The following is a 26665-nucleotide window of genomic DNA, read 5'->3' as shown; positions in this document are numbered from 1 at the left end:
CCTTCGGATTTTCTATGTGACATAATGACGGACTCCCTAATAATATTCCAAACTCTCAAAAACTAATTAATATCAGACAGACTGGCCGCTCTCAGATCTCTCATCATCCATATAACCCAGCATTATAGTGATGAGTGACAGCACATACAGACACATCCATGTCTAGCCCTGTGCGGGTGATGCCCGGGTCAGCAGGGCACAGCACAAGTAACAAGTATAAAATCCTCCTCCTCATCTGCTGCTGCTGCTGTATTCTGTAATGCCTGGTGCTGCTGCAGAGGAGGAGAGCGCTGCTCCTGCTGCTGCTACTGCAGACATTACCGTACCTTGCTCCTGGGTTGTGTGATGCTGCTGGGGGAGGACCGGCCAGGCTGTGCAGGCTGCTGGCAGCAGGGATGAGGCTGGTACAGCACTACAGATGCTCTCAGTAACTACTGCATGATGCTGCTCTAGAATCCGCTGTCTCATGCTGGCCCTGGCTCAGCCTCATCAGCATCAGACCATAACCCATCCCTCTCTCCTACACCGCCCCTCGCCTCTGCTAGGGAGGGGGGCACCAGAGCTGCTGCCAGGGGCACCCAACACCAAGCCAGACAGACTGCACAACTTCAATGGAGTCCCGTATTTTATATCTGTTAGGATGGATATAGAGAAAGAGGAATATAGAGGCAGATAGATAGATAGATAGATAGATAGATAGATAGATAGGAGATAGATAGATAGATAGATAGATAGATAGATAGATAGATAGATAGATAGATAGGAGATAGATAGATAGGAGATAGATAGATAGATAGATGATAGATAGATAGATAGGAGATAGATAGATGATAGATAGAAAGATAGAAGATAGATAGATGAGAGATAGATAGATAGATAGATAGATAGATAGATAGATAGATAGATAGATAGATAGATAGATAGATAGGAGATAGATAGGAGATAGATAGATAGGAGATAGATAGATAGATAGATAGATAGGAGATAGATAGATAGATAGATAGATAGATAGATAGATAGATAGATGAGAGATAGATAGATAGATAGATAGATAGATAGATAGATAGATAGATAGATAGGAGATAGATAGGAGATAGATAGATAGATAGATAGATAGATAGATGAGAGATAGATAGATAGATAGATAGATAGATAGATAGATAGATAGATAGATAGGAGATAGATAGGAGATAGATAGATAGGAGATAGATAGATAGATAGATAGATAGATAGATAGGAGATAGATAATTTGGTGAGCCCCCGGATGATGTTGAAGCGGTGGGGCGGGCGCTCACTTGCTAGATGTAAGTGTGACGCCACTTCTGTGGTGGATGGCCGAGATACAGCCGCACCTTAAGGGTTTGTCACGTGACGCCAGTGCCTGGTGGGCACACAGGTGTGATGGCACGCCCGCTTTTAGAGTGTAAGGTCGGTTGTACCCTTTTTCCCTGTGGTCGGTGTCCTGTCAGGTGGCTGCAGGTTCCCTTGGGATAGTGTAGTCACAGGTGGCCAGAGGGGTGTAATGACCCTCCCAAATAGTGGTAGGACCCGCCACCCACAGATTGGGGAAATGTCCCAAGGTTATGGTGTAAGTCCTGTGCAGGTGGTGGTGAATAATCACAGACTATAGTATAACATTGACAGGGTTTACTACTTGTAAATGTGCAGCAGGTAATACAACGAATCTTGGAATATACTTGATACAGTTCCAATAAATACACGAACATAGAACCATCAGATCTGTGTGATAAGTGCTGACTCTGAGTAGGATGTAGTAGAGTTGATAAGGTTGTGCTGAGGTAGCGTAGTAGAGAGGAGGGTGCCGTGAGAGTCTCAAACCAAGTAGTAATGTGCTCTGGCAGGAGGTTGGAGTATATGGAAGAATACTTGTAGAAGAAGAAGACAACAACCCGTGCCTGTATATTGACCTTTTACTATGGTCTTTACACCACCTTATGCCCACTAGCTTTGGCAGAACCGTACTAACGGGTGACACAGGCCCCAGACCTCGTTACCTGGGATAAGCGGAATGGTCAGAATTTTCTGGGTACACCCACGCTGCAAGATGGAGTTCATGAACTTTCAGTAACTTTGCTCCACCTGGATCAGTTCTTAGCTCTTTGGCTCTTTAGTGGATACTGTCCTGCACTGTAGTTACTCCTAGTCCTCGTTGTGGGTTGAGATGATAGTCCTCTCCTGAAGGGGTTAGCAGTGTATCACACAGCGTGTTTGATGCTTCAAGAAAGAGGTTTGTGAGCGGGCTCTCTTCTGCTTCCTACCCATGCGGGGCACTGACTAAGAACTAAACTGAGACTAAAACTCCTCCTTCACCCAAGGGACTAACTTCCCAACCAGCGTGTAAGGTGCGCTGTGGTTTGGTGGAAAGAGTGCAACAGAAGAGCGGAAAGGAAAGAGGTGATAGGACAGAAGAAAGGAGAGATCCTACTGGTTAACAGAATCTGGTACATACACATACAATAACCTTTTGAGACACTTCAGCTGTGCAGCTTCCATACTTTAGTTATACAATACAGCGACATCTAGTGATCATCTTTAGTAATACTGTAGCTGCAATAAGACCACAAAGAAGTACAGACTTTTACGAAGGGTGTGAATAGTACCAACACCCAAAGTGGGATACCACAGATAGATAGATAGATAGATAGATAGATAGATAGGAGATAGATAGATAGATAATAGATAGATAGATAGATAGATAGATAGGAGATAGATAGATAGATAGATAGATAGATAGATAGATAGATAGGAGCTAGATAGATAGATAGATAGATAGATAGATAGGAGATAGATAGATAGGAGATAGATAGATAGATAGATAGATAGATAGATAGATAGATAGATGGGTGGATAGCTAAATGTTTAGGGAGGGGATGGAGAGGACTGTGCAGCTGTAACAGTACTCTCTATGATCACTTTGATGGTACTCTTTGACCCTGGGGTACACTTGGGTGAGTGATGCACCCATAATAGCAGATAATAAGATGTTCTGTCACTATAAAATCCAGAAAAGAATGAATTAGAATGGAGACCGGTCTCATTCCCCTTGTTTTTTTTTTGTGCACAGCTATAATGGCTGAAAGCCACTGAATAAACTTTACACACGTTAAAGAGGTTATCCAGTGTTAGAAAAACATGGCCACTTTCTTCCAGAGACAGCACCGCTCTTGCCTCCAGTTCAGGTGTGGTTTGCAATTAAGCTCAATGGATTTGAATTACAAAACCTGCACCAAAACTGGAGACAAGAGCGGTGCTGTCTCTGGAAGAAAGTAGCCATGTTTTTCTAACACTGGATAACCCCTTAAATATAGAAAAAAAGACACATTTTGTTAGCTCATCTAGAACACCATTCAGACTAGGCAGGAGTACGGTTGAAATTGCAAAAACATACACACAAAAAGAAATCAACAGCTCACGGCTAATGGCAAGACACCGACCCAATCCAGATATGAAAATCACTAAAAGCAGCAGCTCCCCCCCCCCCCCCCCCCCCCCCCCCCCGCTGAAGAAAATCTCCATATAAATAATCCTACCACAATAAGATGGCCTCATGCCGGGATGGACCCTACACTGTACTCTGGCTTCTCCATGGCATATAATAGGCCTATGCTCTGGGCATGTAGGATCTGACTAATGGTGCGTTTACACGTAACGATTATCGTGAGAATTTGCTCGATAAAGATCGAATTCGAACGATAATCGTACGTGTAAACACAGCGAACGATCAAACGACAAACGAGAAATCGTTCATTTTTATCTTACAACATGTTCTCAAATCGTCGTTCGTCGTTTGCAAAAAAATCGCAGATCGTTCTGTGTAAACAGTCATTCGCCGATTTAACCAATGTGTGAGATAGGCTTAAGCAATCGCAAAACGAATTTTCCGTACGCTGATCGTTATGAAAAAAAAAACGTTACTCCGACATTGATAATCGTACTATCGGGCCAATTATCGTTTTGTGTAAACGCAGCATAATATGGGCAAATATAATACCCACCTGGGTGGGATGGGTGGAGTGCACAACCAAGTAGAGGCAGCCACTCCCCCCATCTTTTCTTTAGCAGTTGGGGGGCTGCTTTCAGTCATTTCCATATCTGTATTAGGTTTATGTATGTGGTGTCCTACTAGGGGTGTTACTATTATTCACACCCTACGCAAAAGTCTGTACTTTTTGTGGTCATTTTACAGTGAAAGTAGTATTAAGAGTTGACCACTAGATGTCGCTATATTATGTATTGATATGTGGAAGCTGCACAGCTGAAGGATCGCAAAGGGTTATTGTGTTTGCGTGAATCTGTGAACCAGTAGGATTTCTGCTTTATTCTCTCCTATTACTTCTTCTCCCTCTTTCTTCTGTTGCACTCTTTTCACCCAATCACAGTGCACCCTACACGCTGTAGAGGAAGTTAGTCCCTTGGTGGGGGAGGAGCAAGAGTTTTCCGTTCCGGACAGTGTGGAGAGAGGACGCAAACCAGATAGCTCTCCACAGCAGTCTTGTCCGGCCCCGCATGGGTAGGATGCAGGCTAGCATACTGTCACCAACTTTCCCTTATGTACCCACACAAAGCACTATGCAGTGTTAAACCTCTAAGGAGAGGACCAGCCAACAGATCACCTCAACCCACGCCGTGGATTAGGAGAAGTAACAGTGCAGAACAGTATCCACTATAGAGCCACAAAGCCAGGAACTGATCCGGGTGGAGCAAAGTTGCAGTAAGCCTATGAACTCCATCTCGCAGCGCAGGTGTCAGCAGGAAACCCTCAGCATTCCGCTCAACCCAGGTAACAAGGTCTGGGGCCTGTGTCACCTATTAGTATGGTTCTGCCAACGCTAGTGGGCATTAGGTGGTGTGAAGACTGAACTCAAAGATCAATACACAGGCACAGGTGTTGTTGTTTTTCTTCTTCTACAAGTATTCTCCCTCATCCTCCAACATCCCAGCAGAGCACATTTCTACATGGGTTAAGACTCTCACGGCATCCTCCTCTCTGCTACTCTACCTCAGCACAACTCAACCAACATGACTATCTCCTACTCAGCATTTATCTCACAGATCTGGTTGTCTTATGTGCAAGTGTTTATTGCAACTATTATCAAGTGTATATCAAAGATCTTCTGTATTACCTGCTGCACATTTACAAGTAGTAAACCAACTCAAGGTCATCTCAGAGTCTGTGATTATTTATCACCACCTACACAGCGTTTACGTGTAAAAAAAACGTGGAGCATGAAAACTTATATTTGCAAAAGTGCTCATTTATTTACAGTGTAAGCGGTACATATAGGTATCGTACTGTACCAGTATTCAGTCCTTCTAGCCAGATAACATTTTAGACCAAACAAGGAGAGCCACAAGTCCCATATTGCCTGTAATCACAACAACGTCCGTTTTCCCATGCACAGGGGATTATGCAGTGTGTGTGCAGCAGAAGGGTTACCGTGATTCCGAGGCTCTCACAGGTCAGAGTGATTGACTGTATGATCTTTTGCGTCCAACGCGTTTCCTGCTAGGGGCATTCATCAGGGACGTAGCTAGGAGCTATGTGGAGTGGTGTCTGCATGGCTCTGATAACGGCCATGCAGACACCACTCCACTACGACTGCCAACCAATCAGCTTTCACCTTCACTGAGCCAACTGACATCACTTACTGGATTTCGTCTTTTTTTCTCTGTTACTAAAGACCAGATGGCCTTAGTGATGGAGCCTGGACTGCAGTTTTCCAGCAAGTGAGACACCTAGTGGCGGATGTAAAGCATTGTATTTCATATAGAAATAAACTCCTGAAACTCCACCCAGTGATCACAGACTGCAGTGACCTATAGCTGGGATGCAGGTTCTCTGGTGCAGACAAGGCTCCGGTATCTTGCTTGGTAACTGAGTAGATCTACATTTCTTCTCACTGGACCAAGCAAGACAAATCTTGGGATGGGCTTAGATTTCAGCTATTGGTTCTAACCCAGGAAAAAGGTTTGAATTAGCAAAAGCTGATAAAGTGTCATGTGACCAAGACTACGTACACTCTTAAAGAGGTACTCTTTTAAATCAACTGGTGTTAGAAAGTTATACAGATTTGTAATTTACTTCTATTTAAAAAATCCCATGTCTTCCAGTACTTATCAGCTGCTGTATGTCCTGCAGGAAATGGTGTATTCTTTCCAGTCTGACACAGTGCTTCTCTGTCCATGTCAAGAAGTGTTCAGAGAATCATCACGGACTATCGTTTCTCGGTTTGCTGGATATTGTGGTACAACAAAAACGGCGAAACTAAAAAAAAATTAATTTCTTTATTTTTATGAACAAGGGGAGGCAGCGCGGTAACACATCCGCCAATCCTCTCAAAAGTAAGTACACAATGACGACAAGGTGCATGAATAAAACATCTCAATATCAAACATGTCAACTAAATAAAAACCTTTTAACTAATACTAACTCCTGTGTATTTCAGTATAAGGCTATGTTCACACTATGTAAGAGACCGGCCGTTCCGTGACCTGGCCAGGCTCTGAATAGATCATCTCAGGCGGTACTGCAGTACTGGCCGGATGATCTTTAATGCTGCAGAGTTCTGATGCGGGCGCATCCGCCTATTCACAGAAAACTGACATGTCTGTGTATACACTCTGGCTGGGATCCCTTCAGCCTGCAGCACTACGTAAGTTCCGTTGAAACAACGGCCGTGATTTCCATGGAATTTACGTAGTGTGAACATAGCCTTATACACCATGTTCACATATAGCGGGTTTCGGGAAACTCACAATAAGGGGATCAGTAACACTGGGGCTGTTAGTAACTAAGCCTATTGTATACAGCAGAAAGACTGACATAAGGTTTATAGTTTGGGCGCAGAATTATTTCTTACATAGTTCACATTGGGAACAATAATCTATGGTTACAGCATGATCCAATCCCCACTTGTCTATACATAAAGAAGAACACTGCCCACCACGTTTCCCTGTGACAGCTTCATCAGGGGTGGTGAACACTCAGTCTGTGTCTATGCTATTTATACTGACATCTACCAATCCACATACTTCTTGCATCATATATTGTGCTATGCTGATCTATACACCGTTCTATTACGTCACTGGTGACACCAGACAGAAAAAAAACCGCACCGCGCGGCGCCTTTAAATAGACTAGTCATGTGACCACTAGCGCCACATGACCGCTGACGTCACACCTGTATCCGGGTACTTCATTCAAGCGATCACCCTGTAGTCAGGCACGCTGCTTCCACTTCCTATATTTAGAGCAAACTCCCGAGGCTCCGCCCCTTCCCCGAGAGGTCACGCCCTTTGTGATGACGTCATACTCAGCAGGCGCCGCTCCGCTGTAGACGCGGCCGTCAGCTTCAGTGTCCGTGCTGTCCCGGGTGTCACCGGCGGCGGCTGCGGGGCCCTGCTCCTCACCCTGCGGAAGGTAACACAGGCAGAAGGCACCTGAATGTCCCGGCATACCCCGGGAGACTGCAAAGCACCATGGGACTTGTAGTTCTATGGCTGCCATTATGGCGGCAGAACTTCTGCAGGGTCGTCTAGTGTGTATGATGGCAAGTGTGTGAGCTGCACGTGATACGGTGTGTGTGTGTGTGTGTGTGTATATATATATATATATATATATATATATATATATATATATATACACACACACACACAGCTGCCTCTTCCATAGAATGTCTGCACTCGGCTCTATTATACCCCAGAGCTGCACTCACTATTCTGCTGGTGGGGTCACTGTGTACATACATACATTACTGATCCTGAGTTACATCCTGTATTATACCCCAGAGCTGCACTCACTATTCTGCTGGTGGGGTCACGGTGTACATACATTACTAATCCTGAGTTATATCCTGTATTATACTTCAGAGCTACACTCACTATTCTGCTGGTGGGGTCACTGTGTACATACATTACATTACTGATCCTGAGTTACATCCTGTATTATACTCCAGAGCTGCACTCCCTATTCTGCTGGTGGGGTCACTGTGTACATACATTGCATTACTGATCCTGAGTTACATCCTGTATTATCCTCCAGAGCTGCACTCACTATTCTGCTGGTGGGGTCACTGTGTACATACATTACATTACTGATCCTGAGTTATATCCTGTATTATACTCCAGCGCTGCACTCACTATTCTGCTGGTGGGGTCACTGTGTACATACATTACATTACTGATACTGAGTTACATCCTGTATTATACTCCAGAGCTGCACTCCCTATTCTGCTGGTGGGGTCACTGTGTACATACATTACATTACTGATCCTGAGTTACATCCTATATTATACCCCAGAGCTGCACTCACTATTCTGCTGGTGGGGGTCACTGTGTACATACATTACTGATCCTGTACTGATCCTGAGTTACATCCTGTATTATACCCCGGAGCTGCACTCACTATTCTGCTGGTGAGGTCACAGTGTACATACATTACATTACTGATCCTGAGTCCTGAGCTGTTTGTAGTTTCTCCATTGTATCCTATGAGATGCAGCTTCACCTGGAGACTCCTATCACAGGCAGACAGGGTGAAGCTGCATCTCATAGGTATACACAGAGACCCTATAGTGTGAGATGTGGATCAGACTTCTGGTGTCACCGATCTGTCAGACACTGAACAAGCAGCAGAGACTAGTATAAGCAGTATAACATGTCCGTCACCTTTATCCTCCTCATTCTTGTGTTTTTTTATTTCAGCGCTGACCAGTAACCATGAGCGGCTCTAAGCCGGACATCCTGTGGGCTCCGCACCATGTGGACCGCTTTGTGGTCTGTGACTCTGAGCTCATCCTCTATCACATCGAGTCCAGGGCCAACACCAACTCGGAGCTGAAAGCCGGATCGTTGCGCCTCTCCGAGGAGACCACCGCCACCCTCCTGGCCATCAACTCCGACACCCCCTACATGAAATGCGTGGCCTGGTATCCAAAATACGACCCGGAGTGCCTCTTGGCCGTCGGTCAGGCTAACGGCCGGGTGGTGCTGACCAGCCTGGGCCAAGACCACAACTCCAAGTGCCGAGACCTGATCGGGAAGGAGTTTGTCCCGAAACACGCCCGACAGTGCAACACCCTGGCCTGGAACCCGCTGGACAGTAACTGGCTGGCGGCCGGCCTGGACAAGCACAGGGCTGACTTTTCGGTCCTGATCTGGGACATCAGCAGCAAGTACACCCCCGAGGCCACCGTCCCCATGGAGAAGGTCCGCCTGTCCACCGGCGACAACGAAACCAGCCTGGTGGTGACCAAGCCCCTATACGAGCTGGGCCAGAACGACGCCTGCCTCTCTCTGTCCTGGCTGCCCAGGGACCAGAAGCTGCTCCTGGCCGGCATGCACCGGAACCTGGCCATATTTGACCTCCGGAACACCAACCAGAAAATCTTTGTCAACACCAAAGCGGTGCAAGGGGTGACGGTGGACCCCCACTTCCACGACAGGGTGGCTTCCTTCTTCGAGGGCCAGGTGGCCATCTGGGACCTTAGGAAGTTTGAGAAGCCGGTCCTGACCCTGACGGAGCAGCCGAAGCCGCTGAGCAAAGTGGCCTGGTGCCCGACCAGGACGGGGTTACTGGCCACCCTGACCCGGGACAGTAATATAATCCGGCTGTACGACATGCAGCACACCCCCACGCCCATCGGGGACGAGACTGAGCCCACCATCATAGAGCGCAGCGTCCAGCCCTGTGACAACTACATCGCCTCCTTCGCCTGGCATCCCACCAGCCAGAACCGGATGGTGGTGGTCACCCCCAACAGGACCATGTCGGACTTCACAGTGTTTGAGCGCATCTCCCTGGCCTGGAGCCCGACCACCTCCCTGATGTGGGCCTGCAGCCGGCAGCTGTACGAGTGCACCGAGGAGGGCAAGGACTCCTCCATAGAGAGGGATATCGCCACTAAGATGCGGCTCAGGGCCATATCCCGCTACGGCCTGGACACCGAGCAGGTCTGGAGGAACCATCTGCTGGCCGGGAATGAAGACCCTCAGCTCAAGTCCCTCTGGTACACATTGCACTATATCCTTAAAGGGGAACACCTGAAAAGTCGTCTTAAAGGTTTCTGTAAGGAGCCTCATAATTGGCCCTTTGCCTCCTCCATCCTGGTTGCGACCACTGAGTAGTCAGGGAGCCAAAACTAGATGAAGTGACAACTCTGTGGAAGTTACCTACCACATTCAGTGGCCGCAACCAGGACAAGGGACTTGATCCTAAAGGGGTACTCCACCGAAAATTGTTTTCTTTGAAACCGACTGATGTCAGAAAGTTATACAGATTTGTAATTTACTATATTTAAAAAAATTCTCCAGTCTTCCAGTACTTATCAGCTGCTGTATGCCCTTCAGAAAGCGGTGTATTCTTTCCAATCTGACCGTGCTCTCTGCTGCCTCCTCTGTCCAGAGCAGGAGAGGTTTTCTATGGGGATTTGCTGCTGCTCGGAACAGTTCCTGACATGGACAGAGGTGGCAGCAGAGAGTACTGTCACACTGGAGAGAATACACCACTTCCTACTGATAAGTACTGGAAGATTGAAGATTTTTAAATAGAAGCCAGGCGTGCAGCATGCCCCCCCCCCAGACCCTCCTATAGACATATATACAGGGGGCAGTAATGATATTGTATATTGTATATGATGTGTGATGTTTTCCTATACATAATAAATACTTATGAAGCAGTATACAGAAGACATAGACCAGAAATCTACAAGCAACAAAGGATCATTGGTTTATGCTGGGATCAAAGCAATCGTGAAATCATCACTGGGTAAGAAGATTACAAATGTGATCCATATGTCATTTACTGATGTGTGGTTATTGCTGAGGTCGCCCATAGATACATACTCTGCTGGTGGGGTCACTGTGTATATACATTACTGATCCTGTACTGATTCTGAGTTACATCCTGTATTATACTCCAGAGCTGCACTCACTATTCTGCTGGTGGGGTCACTGTGTATATACATTACTGATCCTGAGTTACATCCTGTATTATACCCAGAGCTGCACTCACTATTCTGCTGGTGGGGTCACTGTGTACATACATTACATTACTGCTCCTGAGTTATACCCCAGAGCTGCACTCACTATTCTGCTGGTGGGGTCACTATGTACATACATTACATTACTGATCCTGAGTTACATCCTGTATTATACTCCAGAGCTGCAGTCACTATTCTGCTGGTGGGGTCACTGTGTATATACATTACTGATCCTGAGTTACATCCTGTATTATCCTCCAGAGATGCACTCACTATTCTGCTGGTGGGGTCACTGTGTATACACATTACATTACTGATCCTGTATTATACCCCAGAGCTGCACTCACTATTCTGCTGGTGGGGTCACTGTGTATATACATTACTGATCCTGAGTTCCATCCTGTATTATACTCCAGAGCTGCACTCACTATTCTGCTGGTGGGGTCACTGTGTACATACATTACTGATCCTGAGTTACATCCTGTATTATACCCGAGCTGCACTCGCTATTCTGCTGGTGGGGTCACTGTGTACATACATTACATTACTGATCCTGAGTTACATCCTGTATTATCCTCCAGAGATGCACTCACTATTCTGCTGGTGGGGTCACTGTATATACACATTACATTACTGATCCTGTATTATACCCCAGAGCTGCACTCACTATTCTGCTGGTGGGGTCGCTGTGTACATACACTACTTATCCTGTACTGATCCTGAGTTACATCCTGTATTATACCTAGAGCTGCACTCACTATTCTGCTGGTGGGGTCACTGTGTACATATATTACTGATCTGAGTTACATCCTGTATTATACTCCAGAGCTGCACTCACTGTTCTGCTGGTGCAGTATAATCATCCTGTTGTGTGTCGGCAGTATACGGTATATCCTACAACCTGTAATGTTTCTCTTTGTGAATCAGGAACGACGGAGAGTGTGCGGAGCAGCTGGAGCGGCTCTGACCGGCAGGTGGACGTTGTCCATTATGTCAGTGAGGAGCGGAGTTTGGCTCTGCAGCTTTGCGGCTGGAGGAAGAAAGGATCGGACACAGATATCGGACCTTTTCTGACCTCGTTGGAGCAGGAAGGGGAATGGGAGAGAGCGGCGGCCATCGCCTTGTTTAACCTAGATATCCGCCGCGCCATCCAGATCCTGAACAAGGGGGCGTCTAGCGGGAAAGGTATCGCCCTCTCTATTATTCTAGAAACGTTTAGGATAAGGGTCTGCCCCTCATCTGTCAGCTCCCGGGCCCTACCTAAGGTGCTGACCATGGGACGTAGTTGGCAGTCCCCTAGTGAGCACGCTATCTTTTGGTAATGTCGGTGGAGCGGATTATGCTCAGGTTTTCTACTGTAAAGAAGAGTCAATAAAGAGTTGTGGCTCAGCGTTTGTGCCGCACTCTGGCACACCTTACCCTTCCTTCCTCCTCCCTCTCCTTCATGAATAATCAATGCTGCCCGACCTCCTGCTCGCTCAGCTGTCAGTCAGTATCTGCCTAGAGAGGACTGATCTGCAATCAGATATAGATGAACCTTATTTCCTGTGTTGGAGCTGTGGTATAGGGGTAACTCACCTGTCTAAGACCAGCAACAGTTTGTTTTCTTTGGTTCGAATCCCCTGGTGGAAATGAAATAAACCTATTTAGTTTTTTTTCTCATCATAACAGTAAGACTATTTTTTTCTCATCTTTGTATTAAAAAAGCACTGATTGGGAATTCTTTGCACTTCTGAAATTGATACAATAATGAGAAGAAAAAAAATAACTTTCTCATTATTGTATCAGAAGTGCTAAGAATTCCCAATCAGTCTTTTTTAATACAAAGATGAGATTAAATAAATAGTCTTACTGTTACAATGAGATAAAAAAAACTAAGTATATTTAATTTCCATAAGGGGATTCGAACCAAAGAAAAACTGTTGCTGGTCTCTAGACAGGTAGGTTACCCCTAGACCATAGCTCCTGCACAGGCTTAGGAGATCCAACTATATCTGATTGCAGATCAGTCCTCTGTTGGCAGACACTGACTGACAGCTGAGCGAGCAGGAGGCCGGGCTGCATTGATTATTCATGAAGAAGAGTGAGGAGGGAGTGGTGCGGTGGCCAGAGTACGGCACAAACATTAAACCACAACTCCTCTTTGACTCTTCATTACAGTAGGAGATCTGAGATTGTGCATAATCCACTGCACGGACAAATTGCCAGATGGGACCATGCTCACTAGGGGACTGCCAGCTACAGCACAGTCCGCACCTTAGGTAGGACCCGGGAGCTGACAGGTTCACTTTAATGTGAAATATACCTGGGGATCCCTGCCCAGTGACCAATCCTACATGCACCAGATGACCATTGTGATGCATGGCGTTGTCACTGACCGGTTGTCACCTCCCTGCAGGCGATCTAAATCTGAATGTTGTGGCGATGGCGCTCTCCGGATATACAGATGAGAAGAATTCTCTGTGGAGAGAGATGTGCAGCTCCCTGCGGAATCAGCTGAGTAACCCTTACCTTGCCGTCATGTTCGCTTTCCTCACCAGCGACCCCGGATGCTTCGACACCGTCCTGGTAGGTTGGTTCCCCATGATGGATTCTCAATCTCCACTGTCTGCCCAAAGAATTGACATGTCCGTTTCCGTGCATATTCCTTACTGGGAACATACCGTTAGACCCCCTTATATTTAAAGTGTCACTGTTGTGTTTGTTGTTTGTTTTTTTCCAGAAATCAATAGTCCAGGCGATTTTAAGAAACTTTGTGATTGGGTTTATTAGGCAAATATGCCATTATCTGCATTCACAAAGACTTTCCCCAGCCCCCCCCCCCCCCCCCTCCTCTCTCATTCACTGCTTATTATCAGGAAATCTCCACTCTTTTACATCAGTCGAGCCCTGTGTAACCTATGGAGAGGGGAGGAGGGAGATTAGTCGTCAGCAGAGAACAAAGGATTACACAGCGGGAGCTGTGTGAAAGTGGTATTCAAAGGTCAGTGCTGACTGTCAGAGGAGAGAGCCTGGTGATGTAGCTGTAAATTAACGCTTTGTTGTTCTGTTTTGGTGCCTCATCTCCCTCCAACCCTCCCCTCTCTATATAGAAAACCATGAAGACAGGGGGGAGAGCTTCAAACTGTTTTTTCATGATAAAAATGCATTTTTCGGCTAATAAACCCAATTACAAAGTTTCTTATCACCTGTACTATTGATTTCTGCAAAAAAAAAAAAAAAAAAAGACGACAGTGGCACTTTAAGAAAAAGTATAGCTTTCCTGACCCGTAGTGTTCTATTTGGCACAAATACCCTTCAGGATTTTCAGATGTCCCTGCTGGAAATCATATAACCGTATGGGGGCATCCAGAATTCCAGGCAGCTTTGGATGCACATCTGAAAACTGTCCAGAATTCTGGATACATTGCATGGCAGCCCAGTCAAGCACCAGAAGCTGGGCATGCGCTGCTACTGCTGGCCCTTAAAGGAAACCTTTCACCCCGGTACCCAGGGGCTGAGCCCGCCCGCTCTACCCAAGGGTGAAAGGTTTCCTTTAAAGGGGTTATCCAGCGCTACCAAAACATGGCCACTTTTCCCCCTACTGTTGTCTCCAGTTCAGGTGTGGTTTGCAATTAAGCTCCATTTACTTCAATGGAACTGAGTTTCAAAACCCCACCCAAACTGGAGACAATAGTAGGGGGAAAGTGGCCATGTTTTTGGAGCGCTGGATAACCCCTTAACTGTTCACGCTTCTTATTAGGAGCACATACAGTTAACTGCGGTGCTGCTATTGGCTCCCGTCCTTGTCAATCACTCTTCTGGCTGGAAGCTGCATTATACTTCCAACCACAAGAGGCCACTCTCTCCTCCCAGAGTTGCAGCTCCTGAGTGACGACACCTGTGGATTGGTCAGTAAGATACGAGAGGCCGTGAATGTCTCTTCTACTAACGCACGCTCCTTATCTCTCTATTGTTAGTTTGATTGCACCATGGCCGTGAGGGATCGGGTGGCCTTCGCCTGCTTGTTCCTGAACGACGCTCAGGTGAGACATCATCATCACTTACAGAGTCATATAGTACTGGCTGATGCTGACCAATATTCTGCTGCTTACATGCAGCCATCGGCCACCATTGCTGATGTATACTCCATCTATATACTCTCTCGCCGCTTTGTACTGTTCTCATGTGGCCCCTTTTATTTATTGCAGTTAATTAAATACATAGACAAGCTGACCCAGGACATGAAGGAGGTCGGGAACCTGGAGGGGATCGTGCTGACCGGCCTGACCAAGGATGGGGTGGACCTGATAGAGAGCTATGTGGATAGAACGGGGGACGTCCAGACGGCGAGTTACTGCATGCTGCATGTGAGTACCAGTAAAAAAAATTAAGATGAACTGGTTTCAGGAAGTTATAGATTTGTACTTTTGTGCTTCCAGTACTTATCAGCTGATGTATGTCCTGCAGGAAGTGGTGTATTCTTTACAGTCTGACACAGTCCTCTCTGCTGCCACCTCTGTCCATGTCAGGAACTGTCCAGAGCAGGAGAGGTTTTCTATGAGGATTTGCTGCTGCTCTGGACAGTTCCTGACATGGACAGAGGTGGCAGCAGAGAGCGCTGTGTCAGACTGGAGAGAATACACCCCTTCCTGCAGGACATACAGCAGCTGGTAAATATTGGAAGACTGGGGATTTTTTTTTTTTTTTTTAATAAAAGTAAATTACAAATCTATATAACATTCTGACACCAGTTGATTTAAAGAGGAGTACCCCTCTAAATCTCCCCTCTCTGGTTTGATCACATGGATATGTTGTGTCACTCATGGTGAAATCCATATTGGGTTTACATAGTTGCACTAAGGGTCCTATTACATGGAACGATTTTTAACGACTAACGATAAACAATCACAATCAGGTTTTCGTTAACCTGATATCGTTTGCCATATTACACAGAACGATAATCGTTACATACGATCGTTATTGCGATCGTTTATTCCTTCCGATCTCAGGGAAAAAATGGGCAATGTGCTATTACACTGAACGATTAGTGAAAAAATGCGGAACTTGAGCGAATGAATGTGGAATTACAGCGAACGATTAACGATAATTTTAGGTTCAGATCTAAATCAACGATTAACGACATACGAACGATTTTTCGATCATTGCCTGCAATTACACAGAACGATTATCGTTTAAATTTGAACGATTTAACGGTTTTTCGCATGATAATCGTCCCTTGTAATAGGGCCCTTAGAGGTGAATGCAACTCAAGATACAACAATAGCAGTTTTATATTTCACTAAATCTATATAATAGATGGCTGCAGTAGTTACATGCTGTAGTCTCATGATCCCCAGTGCAGGATACAGCTCTGCAGTCTATTTACTTTAGTACAGGAATTCTTTCCTAGAGCTGAAAGCCCTCCCACCCTCTTGATTCCAGTGCAGGAAATTGCTTTTCTGCTGCTGCAAAATAAGTTTTGTCTGCAGAATATCATTGTAAGGATCTTGTATTAAATGGAAATATACGTATATTCTTAGCATCACTATTGTGCTTCACTGCAGGGATCGCCATCGGATGTGCTCAAGGACGAGCGGGTCCAGTACTGGATAGAGAACTACAGGAACCTGCTGGACGCCTGGAGGTTTTGGCATAAAAGAGCTGAGTTTGATATTCACCGGAGTAAACTGGACCCCAGCTCTAAACCACTAGCACAGGTCTGTTCTTATGGGGACGCTGCAGTAACTGTATGATATCCTGTGCGGCTGTGTACACTGACCAGTCAGAACAGCGTAACCACCCTGACACATGTTGGCCCTGACCCCCATAGCCCTGTGATGTGTCCCCCCAAACTCCATAGCTCTGCGATGTGGACCCCATAGCTGTGTATTGTGTCCCCCCCCCCCCCCCCCCCAATATCCCTGTGACACCCTCCTCGTGGGATCAACAGCAGATCCTGTGAGGTGATCGGTGCAGTCTCCATGGATGGGACTTGTCTATCCAGCACACCCCACAGATGATCGATCAGGTTGAGATCTGGGGAATCTGGAGGACAAGTCACCAGCTTGATCTTTGTCATTTTCCTCACTCCTGTACAATGTCTGCAGTGCAGCCCCCGGGGCATTATCTGCTGCCATTGTGTGTACAATGGTTAGGTAGGTGGTCGGTGTCACAGTAACGTCTTCAATGCACCCCGCTGTCCACATGATGGAGAATGTGACCCATCAAACCACTGGCCTTCCTCCATTGCCCCAGTCCTGATGACCATTGTAGACTTTCAGGGGTGGACAGGGGTCACATGGTCTCCACACTTTGAGTCGCTTGCTTCCTTATTTGCCCTATATTTTTTTTTTTTTCAATGAAAGAACGGACTGGTGGATTGTCTATAATGGGCCTGTAGTCAGCTGTAGTCTTATTCTGCAGGTGTTTGTCAGCTGTAACTTCTGTGGGAAGTCCATCTCGTATAGCTGCTCCTCTGTACCGCACCAAGGCCGCGGATTCAGTCAATATGGAGTCAGCGGGTCACCGACCAAGTCCAAGTTCACCAGCTGCCCCGGCTGCCGGAAGCCTCTCCCCCGCTGTGCTCTTTGTCTTATTAACATGGGAAATCCGGTCTCTAGCAGTCCAGGTAAATGAATTGTGCTCCTTTGCACCATAAGAGGGGACAAGTACCACCCCCCTCCGCAGCTAAAATGGTAGTTACGTTATGGATTACCCCCCCTGTAATACATTTGTCCTCTGTTTAGGAACATCAAAGTCTGACGAGAAGATAGACCTCAGCAAGGAGAAGAAGGTGGCGCAGTTCAACAACTGGTTCACATGGTGTCACAACTGCCGGCACGGTGGGCACGCCGGGCATATGATGAGCTGGTTCAGGTGAGGAGCAGAATAGGGGGAAGCAGGTTAGAGAGTAATATTAGTAGGTAGAGCGGACTTGTGGGACTATTCAGCTGCGGCAATGTTCTCCAAACCTGAACGCTCTGCTCTTAACTCCAGGTGGCTGGAGAAGTTGGATGCCAGGAACGTATGGATACAGTCTATGGCTTCCAACTTCTCCAGTCAAAGGCCGAGCATTTAGGTTTAGAGAGTGTTGCCGAACCCGAACAGTTCGGCAAGTTTTCTCAGCCTGGTTGTGAGCGGAGGAATGACTGCTGTCAGACCTCCCCCTGTCAGTATTCTAGTATGTTCTAGTAGTAGGTGGAGGAGAACAATAAGCGGCACCTGAAGTATCTGTCAGACGTGTAATCCTGAGGAGGTACATCAACCGCAATACAGGGAAAGGAGATGGATCTCGTACATCTCCCAGTCGTATAAGGTAAACAAAATGTAGATTCAGGCCGTGTTCACCACTGTACAAACAACCGTTCCGCCGCAAATGGCCGTTGTTTAATGCTACCCACGGTCCGTATTAAAGCTTTATACAACAGCAGTTCATGGCTGTTCTTTGTTCAGCGTGTGAACACAGCCTAAATCTACATTTAGGTTACCTTATACAACTGGGAGACTTGTGCTGAGCAGGGCCGCTATACGACATCTCCTCTTTCTCTACTCTGTTGCATTCACTGTGACGGATTCAGACTATTGGGAGCATCCTGGACCAAGGATATTCTGGTAGGGAGCTTTTCTCCACCACATCACCCCCCCCCCAATTGGGGTGATATGCATGAAGCCCAAGTGGCTTAAAGTGTCAATGTCATTTTTGCAAATTAATAGTACAGGCGATATTAAGAAACCTTGTAATTGGGTTTATTAGGCAAATATGCCATTATCTGCATTCAAAAAGACTTTCCCCAGGTGCCCCCCCCTCCCTTCTCTCTCATTCACTGCTTATTATCAGGAAATCACATCTTTTGCATCAGACATGCTCCAGTCTGTTCTATGGAGGAGGAAGGAGGGAGACTAGTCGGCAGCAGGGAACAAAGGATTACACAGCAGGAGCTTTGTGACCGCCTCTATTCAGAGGTCAGAGAGGTCAGTGCTGACTTCAGAGGAGATAGCCTGGTGATGTAGCTGTAAATTTACTTTGTCCTGTTTTGGTGCCTCATCTCCCTCCACCCCTCCCCTCTCCATAGAAAACCATGAAGACAGGGGGGAGAGCTTCAAACTGCTTTTTCATGATAAAAATGCATTTTTCAGCTAATAAACCCAATTAAAAAGTTTGTGAAAATTGCCTGGACTATTGATTTCTGCAAAAAAAATAAATAAATAAAATTAATTAACAGGTAAACTTTAAAGGTAGAGTCCATCACGATTGTCCTTCTATAACCTCTTCTACACTGCAGGATTACACAAGGCACTGTCCTCTGCCTCTTCTTTGTGCAGAGTATGGACTGGATAGAGCTGAAATCCTGCTTGATGTAACATACACTGAGCATTAGGCTGTAGCTTTATGATATTGGAAAACTATAATACCCACCATGCCTGATGGCTGCTGCAATACTGGAAGTTGTAGTTTTGCAACAGCAGGAGCTGCAGGTTGGGACGGGATAATTTAAAGGTCTGCTAGTTAACATGAATGATACATTTGCGACCCTTACCTGTAATAGCATGGTGGTTTCTGATTGGTTGCCTATTTCTTCATGTTTTACAGAGACCATACGGAGTGCCCGGTGTCGGCGTGCTCCTGTAAGTGTATGCAGCTGGACACAACAGGCAACCTGGTTCCTGCAGAGACTGTACAGCCCTAAGTCTGCCCTCATCTGAGACAGCCTCGTGTAAGACTTGGCCGAGCTTCACCTACGTCTTTGGGAAGCAAGTTCTCTACAAGCTGCATGGTGCCAGGAGACGTTTTATACACCACAGACTTGTTATAGAATGTTCAAATAACATTTTGGATGGTACAGAAGATTCCTCAGTGTTATATAGTAATAAGGGATTTGTATATGGACAGGAAGCTGGAAGGACTATGATCGGCATAATGCAGATGGTTATATGACATGGTGTCCTTACTTAGTAGGAAGGGAAATGTTCTCAATTTTAATTCTTCAGATTGCCAATGCTATACCTCTCATGTCAGCCAGCTGTGGACCAGAGCTGAAGGTGCCATTCTGGTTTTCACCAATTCATCATTAACTACTAAAAGAATCTGGAAATATTGCTGGGGTTTTTTTTTTTTTCTTTTTCTTAACCCTGCTACATTACCTGTGTCTAAGATAAGTCACTGTGTACATATGTTACTGATCCTGTATTATACTTCAGAGCTGCACTCGCTATACTGTAGGAGGGGTCTGTATGCTCCAGGCTGGGGGTAGTGTGGGGTTAAATATCCATAGAGGAATGAAAGTTCTGCTGCAGATATGTAACCCCATAGACCTTTATACTACCAGGTTCCGCAGCAGATTCCATTGCAAACTCTGTGTGAAATTTGCTGTGAATCCAGTATATATGAAGCTAACCTTTAATCTAATTTTCAAAAGTCTCTATCCTAAGGCCCCGTTCCCACTGAGCAAAGGTAGCGGAATTCCGCGACTGAATTGTCTGCCGCGGAATGCCGTTAGCCTCCCGCTCATAATGGGAGTCTATGGGAGGCGCGCGCTCCTGCCCTGTCCGCGCTGAAGAATGAACATGTTCATTCTTCAGCGCGTATAGAGCAGGAGCGTGCGCCTCCCATAGCCTCCCGCTCATAATGGGAGTCTAACTGCATTCCACGGCGGACAATTCCGTCGCGGAATTCCGCTACCTTTCCTCAGTGGGAACGGGGCCTTACAGAGAAGCAGGCTTCAGATGATGTAGGAGATACATTTGTATCACTTCAGTGTCCCACACTGATCATACGAAGAAGCTGAGAAGAGCACGGCTTCACTCCTGACCTCTAGCTTTACAGCCCAGCATACGAAAGAAACTCATATGCCAGTCTGTATAACTAGAGGTATAAGGCTGGGTTCACACTGCATTTTTGCAATCTGTTTTTCTGCAAAAAATGGATGCATTTGTGTGTATTAGTTTTTCCCATTGACTTCCATTGTAAAAAAAAAGGATCAAAACAGATCCGTTTTTTTTTTGACAGACACAAAAACAGCTGACACTATTTGTGTCCGTTAAAAAAAAAAAACTGATCCGTTTTGATTTTTTTTTTTTACAATGGAAGAACGGATCAAAACTGATTGCAAAAATGCAGTGTGAACTCAGCCTAAGTTCTAGAATATCTGCTGTTATGAAGCTTTTGTTGACTGACATGCAGTCAGGTTACCATAGATACGTCCATGCTGGGTGAGGATGTTTCCATGGTAACCTGATCTTCGAGCCACAAACCTCATGACAGGTATACTCTATGCACAGCCACCTGCCTCTCCCAGCCTGTTCCTATGATTGGTGTGGGTCAGAGCGATTAATGGTGCGTTTACACAGGCAGATTTATCTAATAGATTTTGGAAGCCAAAGCCAGGAATGGATTTGAAAAAAGGAGGAATCAGTCTTTCCTTTATGACCCGCTTCTGGTCTGTTCCTGGCTTTGGCTTAAAAAAAAAAAAAAAATCTGCCTGTGTAAACGCATCATTAATTGTTACCAATACAATTATATCAGCAGGGGAGGTGATATACTACATCTTTGCTATTTTTTTTATTTTTTTTGCCTGTTTTCTATTAAATCCAATGCTATACATTTACCACCAGGTATCTCACTTATTGGGAAACTGCAGCTAAGGCAGTGGTGGGGAACCTTCGGCCCTCCCGCTGTTGTATTCCCATCATGCCCAGCAGTATGGGGATTGTAGTTTAGCGACAGCTGGAGGGCCAAACGTTTTCCATTCCTGCTCTAAGGCTATCTGGTCTTTAGTAATGAAAAAAACAACACACAAATGCAGGAAGTGATGTCACTCGGCCCAGTGAAGGCGAAAGCTGATTGGCCAGCAGCTGTGCACTGCAGATGGGTAAAGTGATCAAGACTCCGCCCACCGGCTCAAAAGCATCAGCAGCACAATGGAAAGCTAAACAGAGCAATAGACAGCATACATAATATGCAAGCATAACCTATATATTTGCTGGTATTTTTTGCATGTCATAACAGATACACTTTTGTTAACATTTAAGAAACTGTTCCTAAGTATCTGGCGCTCCAGCATTCAAAATTACAATTTCTGGCAGTGATCTGATGGGAGTAGTAGTTTTGTAACAGTTGGAGATTCATGGATAGGAAATACAGGCCTAAGCCATTGTGTAATGACGTTTAGTACCAATGGTAGGAAAGAAACATCTACTTTGGTGCATGTGCTGAGAGACCACATATGTGCAGTCCTCTGACCTATCCTATATACACATGCACACAAAGGCCCAACAAACTGCAAGAGCCATTAAGTCATACCAATGCCAGTTTTAGTTTGGCACTTATAGAGACTAAGGGGGAGATTTATGAATCATGGTGTAAAGGGAAACTGGCTCTGTTGCACCTAGCAACCAATCAGATTGCACCTTTCATTTTCCAAAGAGTCTGTGAGGAAGGAAAGGGGGAATCTGATTGAAACTAGCTCAGTTGCCCCTAGCAACCACTTTACACCATGTTTCATAAACCTCCCCCTATGTATTTGAAAAGTCTGGAAATAAACCAAAATGCCCAAAAGTTGCAATACCATGCGCCATGGCTCCCACACGAGTAATGATCTATTCTATTGCACAGGTGTCACACTGCAGCAAAACTACAATTCCCATCATGCCCGCTCAACCAAAAACTTTGACAAGGCATGACGTGATTGGTAGTTTTCCAACATCCAGAGGGCCATGTGGACCTGGTCCATAGGCTTAGCCCCTTGATTTCTGTTATCAATAAGCTCACAGAAATAGAAAAAAAAATTACCACAATAGGCTGTTTTAGAGACTAAATGAATCAACTCAAAATTCACTCATCTCTATGAATGTTAACGTGTCACTGTAATTTGGGAAAACTTTTGACATGCCTTAGAAACACATCCAAGGTTTTGATTGGTCTGAGTGTTAAGCCTCATACCGATTTGGAAAGGACTGCAGCTCGTCCTCTCCCTGCTCTGTGTAAGTGTGGGAGTGGAGCCACATCAGAGCAACCTCTCCCACTCGTTCTCCAAAACAGTACAGACCCGGACCGATCAAAACTTTTGACCATGTCAAAAGTTTTCCCAAACGACAGTGTGCAACTGAGCTTCAACCACATAACCCAAGTTCCCTGTATATGAACCACCTATAGAATTTTCCTATAGGTGTATATATACTCCAAATATTCCTACTGATATTGGGACTTACATTAGGCTTCTGAATTGTTTCACGCTCACTGTATATCCTAAGCCTTGAGCTCTATTATTGAGTATGTTTTTAGCATCAAAATTAGCTTTGCTGTACACAAATGCAAGACCTTATAGAAGTCAGAGAATGTTTGCAGCCTCTTCACTCATCATCCAGAACAGCTTCAAATTTAAAGACACCTCCTTTAAAAAATAATATAACTGTATTTCCAACAGGAACACAACATGAGATTTACATAGGAACTCCGACCCCTGATCTCTCCAGCCCTCAATATATTCAGGCAGAGAGGTCAGTGTAACCACCCTGCAGCCTCAGGTGAATATCAAGGGATTGTTCTTCACGCTGGGACAGTTCTAACATTTGTGTCCCAGGTAAAAGCATTCGCCAGTTCCCGCTGCTGTAATAAAACGATAAATTATAGGTGGTCGTCACAGGCTGCAGAATCCAGATCCAGTGGGTGGAAGAGAGAAAACTTAATCCATTCCTTTCTGTCCAAATGGATAATACTGGGGAAATTCATGGATTATTTTCACAGCTTCATCGTAAAGGTTCAGATCTGGAGAAATAACCAGAAAGAACGAATGAGGACACGGCAAAACCATGCAATAAAAGGAACAGGTAACATTTACATGGTCAAACATGTTCAGTGGCTGAAATAGTTGGATGCAGCAATAGACCATGTTTTCCATGTCAGCCACCGTTAATCAAATGCCGAATGAGCGTACATGAGAATGACAAGTTCACAACTGAGTGTGAGTGTGTGTGTTGGCGTCATAGAACTAACCTTTACATTAGTCCTACTAGTGCAGTGTTTTCCAACCTGTGGCTCTCTTCATGCCCAACAGGCTTCAACCCACAATACGGACCCTATATACTCTGTACTGCAGTGTTCCCCAACCTGTCGGATATAGTTAGTCACATCAGGCTCTGACAACCTAAGGCCTGCAGCACAGACTTGTCAACATTCTGTATGACAGTGTTTCCCAACCTATGGCTCTCCAGCTGTTGCAAAATTACAACTCCCATCATCCTGTGGAACATTGTGCTAAATTATCTTGATTGGAGGATTGTAGTTTTACAAGTTTTGTATGACAAACACTACACTAGCAACACCTGATAGCCAAATAGGCTCAGCTAAGGACCCTATTCCACAGGACGATTATCGTTCGCATAATTGTTAACGATAAGCGATACAAACAACAGCTATTGCGGAAGACCTGAAATCGTTCACCCATTTACATGAAACGATAATCGTTACTTATGATCATTCTTGCGGTCGTCTTGTCGTCACTATTGCATTCGTCACTACTGCGAACGACATCTTATTCAATACGAACGATTTGCAAACGAACAACGATAAAAATAGGTCCAGGTCTTAAGAAACTATCAAGGATTTCTCGTTCAGTCATTAATCGTTAACTGCTATTCAACCGAACGATTATTGTTTAGATTCGAACGACTTAACGATAATCTGAACGATAATCGTCCCGTAGAATAGGTCCCTAAGTTCATGTGCATATGACACTGAAAATCAAAGCTGTCACCCCATCTAAACAGGGGAACCACCTGAGTTACTAACTGTCTGGGCGAGCAGCTACTATAAGTGTTCGGAACCAGGAGTCTAAGGGCCCTATTACATGGAACAATAATTGGCCCTATCTGGCAGATTATCGCTCCGTGTAATAAACACAACCATCAGCCGATGACAACGATCATCGGCTGACCATTGATATAGGTTTGGACCTATAGTTGTCGTGCACCAACCGCGCATTGCTACGTGTAATAGCGGTGCGCGGCCGGCGATTTCCAAACTGTATATATTACCTATCCAGTCTGCAGGGCTCCACTTGCACTCTGCTTCTCCAGCTTCAGAGAGGCCTGTTTGAGCTGACAGGCCGTTCAGCCAATCACAGGCCTGGACCGCCGCTGCTAGTGATTGGCTGAGTGGCCTGTTAGCTGAGACAGGCCGCTCTGAAGCTGCAGCGTGCGGGACCCGGGGAGAGGCAGAGCGCAAGAGGAGCCCTGCAGCATGGATAGGTATACAGTTTAAGAAAGGGCTGCAAGGACACTGGTAACGATGTCCATGCAGCCCTTGTTAAACTATCAGGCCGTGTAATAGGCCCAGTAAACGAGCGCCAATCTAGCATATCGGCGCTCATTTACAGTTATTATCAGGCCCCCATTGTCCCGTGTAATAGGACTCTTACCCCCTCCCCTTAATTAGCAAACAGAGGAGAATGAAAAAAAATCATCATTTTCTATATAATTCTGAAGCTGAAAAAGTTTATCAAGTTGTCCAGCTCCTATAAGGATCTGCTGTGAACGTGGGAGAAGCCTTTAGGCACTGCCTATGTGTGTAGGTTCATAGAAGGCATCAAGATGGCGGCGAATCTACTGTGAGATCCTAACTTCTATTCTTCATGCGATTTCACAAGGGTTTTCAGCCCTGGATTCATAATCCTCTCATTTACGTCCACAATTTGGGGTTTTTCTACACTTTAACCTACCAAATGAGGCGACGTCTTCTCTGAAAGGCACATAGGAGATCCCCATTATTGTAGCTTTCTGTGTAACTTTACCGACAACTTCGATCACTCCGGATAATTCTTCATCAAGCTGAGGAATAGAACAAAAAATTAGTAAAGGTGAACGGTTGCTGGGTTATTAAAAGTTACTTTTCTATTATAATAGTGTCAAGACCTCTGCTTGCAGTCACTTCCAGGGGACGATAAAAGGCCCCGGCATACAGGCTCCAATTCAATGACAGCAAGCAGATATTGTGAAAATCATAAGGAACCAATACAGAAACAGTTACTTACCGGTTCTGATAACTCCACCGTGGTGTTCTTTCCGGCTCCATCGGACAGGACAAATGACGTCCCCGTTGGGTGAACCTGTCACAGAGAAAAACAGTCATCAAGGGCATCAGAATAAATCCTATGCAATGTGCAGTCATCCATACAATTGCATTGAATTGTGGATTGTTACAGCCCGTGTGGGCCTCACTTAAATCTGCAGAAATATCACTACAAAAGAACTCAATGCTTAGAGGTATCCTCAGAGGGTATCTAACTGTATCTAAGCTTTTTAACACCAGGAGAGGATAACCCCCAGATACCTGACTAAAGAGTCAGTCATGTGAACGAGGCCTGAAGGCGTAAACCTCATATGTGGATGAGGGGAACTACAAGTCTCAGCATTCCTTCTTCATCAGAAATCCAAAAGCTATAACTGTGGTGAGGGATCGATATTACCTTCTCCACCCGGCCGACGAAGCACACCGGCTGCCCTATGTACTGGGCCAGCATGCTGGTGTTGATCCGGGCCCGCGGTACCTCCGTGATGTCTCCCATCATCTCCCCTCAGCGCACAATGTGGCGGGAAAACTCCTAACAAAACCACCTGTTACCCACCAGCCAATCAGAAACGGCGCTGACGTAAGGTCCGCGCGCTCCACTCAGACACCAGCCAATCAG

At 45.6% G+C, this 26665-nt stretch overlaps 3 protein-coding genes across 13 annotated transcripts in view; 1 reads left to right on the top strand and 2 right to left on the bottom strand.

Annotated features, from left to right (window-relative positions):
- Positions 1-7425, bottom strand: part of DYNC1I1 (dynein cytoplasmic 1 intermediate chain 1) — a 209126-nt gene extending 201701 nt beyond the window's left edge. For 10 of the 11 annotated variants that reach the window (XM_069959361.1, XM_069959367.1, XM_069959369.1 and 7 more), the window contains exon 1: positions 7203-7425. The gene's annotated coding sequence lies outside the window, so the exon portion shown is untranslated. Of the gene's footprint in view, positions 1-326; positions 422-7202 lie in introns of those variants that run through there. The other variant, XM_069959362.1, reaches the window with a different exon arrangement.
- Positions 7291-20441, top strand: MIOS (meiosis regulator for oocyte development). Its single transcript, XM_069959360.1, has 11 exons — positions 7291-7441; positions 8725-10042; positions 10688-10786; positions 11928-12185; positions 13399-13568; positions 14960-15025; positions 15191-15349; positions 16547-16699; positions 17406-17610; positions 17729-17858; positions 19573-20441. Exons 2-11 carry the CDS (start codon positions 8740-8742, stop codon positions 19667-19669), a joined length of 2640 nt encoding a protein of 879 aa, XP_069815461.1. The 5' UTR covers positions 7291-7441; positions 8725-8739; the 3' UTR covers positions 19670-20441.
- Positions 20442-23372: 2931 nt separating this feature from the next.
- Positions 23373-26597, bottom strand: RPA3 (replication protein A3). Its single transcript, XM_069960619.1, has 4 exons — positions 26444-26597; positions 26009-26083; positions 25697-25805; positions 23373-23745 (listed from the first exon to the last, which is right to left on the bottom strand). Exons 1-4 carry the CDS (start codon positions 26543-26545, stop codon positions 23663-23665), a joined length of 369 nt encoding a protein of 122 aa, XP_069816720.1. The 5' UTR covers positions 26546-26597; the 3' UTR covers positions 23373-23662.
- Positions 26598-26665: the final 68 nt, after the last annotated feature.

The sequence above is a fragment of the Dendropsophus ebraccatus genome, chromosome 2 (genome assembly GCF_027789765.1).
Source record: "Dendropsophus ebraccatus isolate aDenEbr1 chromosome 2, aDenEbr1.pat, whole genome shotgun sequence".
NCBI classification, from domain to species: Eukaryota; Metazoa; Chordata; class Amphibia; order Anura; family Hylidae; genus Dendropsophus; species Dendropsophus ebraccatus.
The sequence above is the reverse complement of the archived record's forward strand: the minus strand, read 5'-3'. Positions and strand labels throughout refer to the sequence as shown.

Bases quoted from the DNA above. Each gene is read 5' to 3' on its own strand.
- MIOS (XM_069959360.1), top strand. From the start codon at position 8,740: ATGAGCGGCTCTAAGCCGGACATCCTGTGGGCTCCGCACCATGTGGAC. The intron at 12,186-13,398 runs GTATCGCCCTCT...ACCTCCCTGCAG, and splicing joins GGGGGCGTCTAGCGGGAAAG to GCGATCTAAATCTGAATGTT. The intron at 17,859-19,572 runs GTGAGGAGCAGA...CATGTTTTACAG, and splicing joins CATATGATGAGCTGGTTCAG to AGACCATACGGAGTGCCCGG.
- RPA3 (XM_069960619.1), bottom strand. From the start codon at position 26,545: ATGATGGGAGACATCACGGAGGTACCGCGGGCCCGGATCAACACCAGC. The intron at 26,084-26,443 runs GTAATATCGATC...TCTCTGTGACAG, and splicing joins TCGTCGGCCGGGTGGAGAAG to GTTCACCCAACGGGGACGTC. The intron at 25,806-26,008 runs GTAAGTAACTGT...TCTATTCCTCAG, and splicing joins CGGTGGAGTTATCAGAACCG to CTTGATGAAGAATTATCCGG.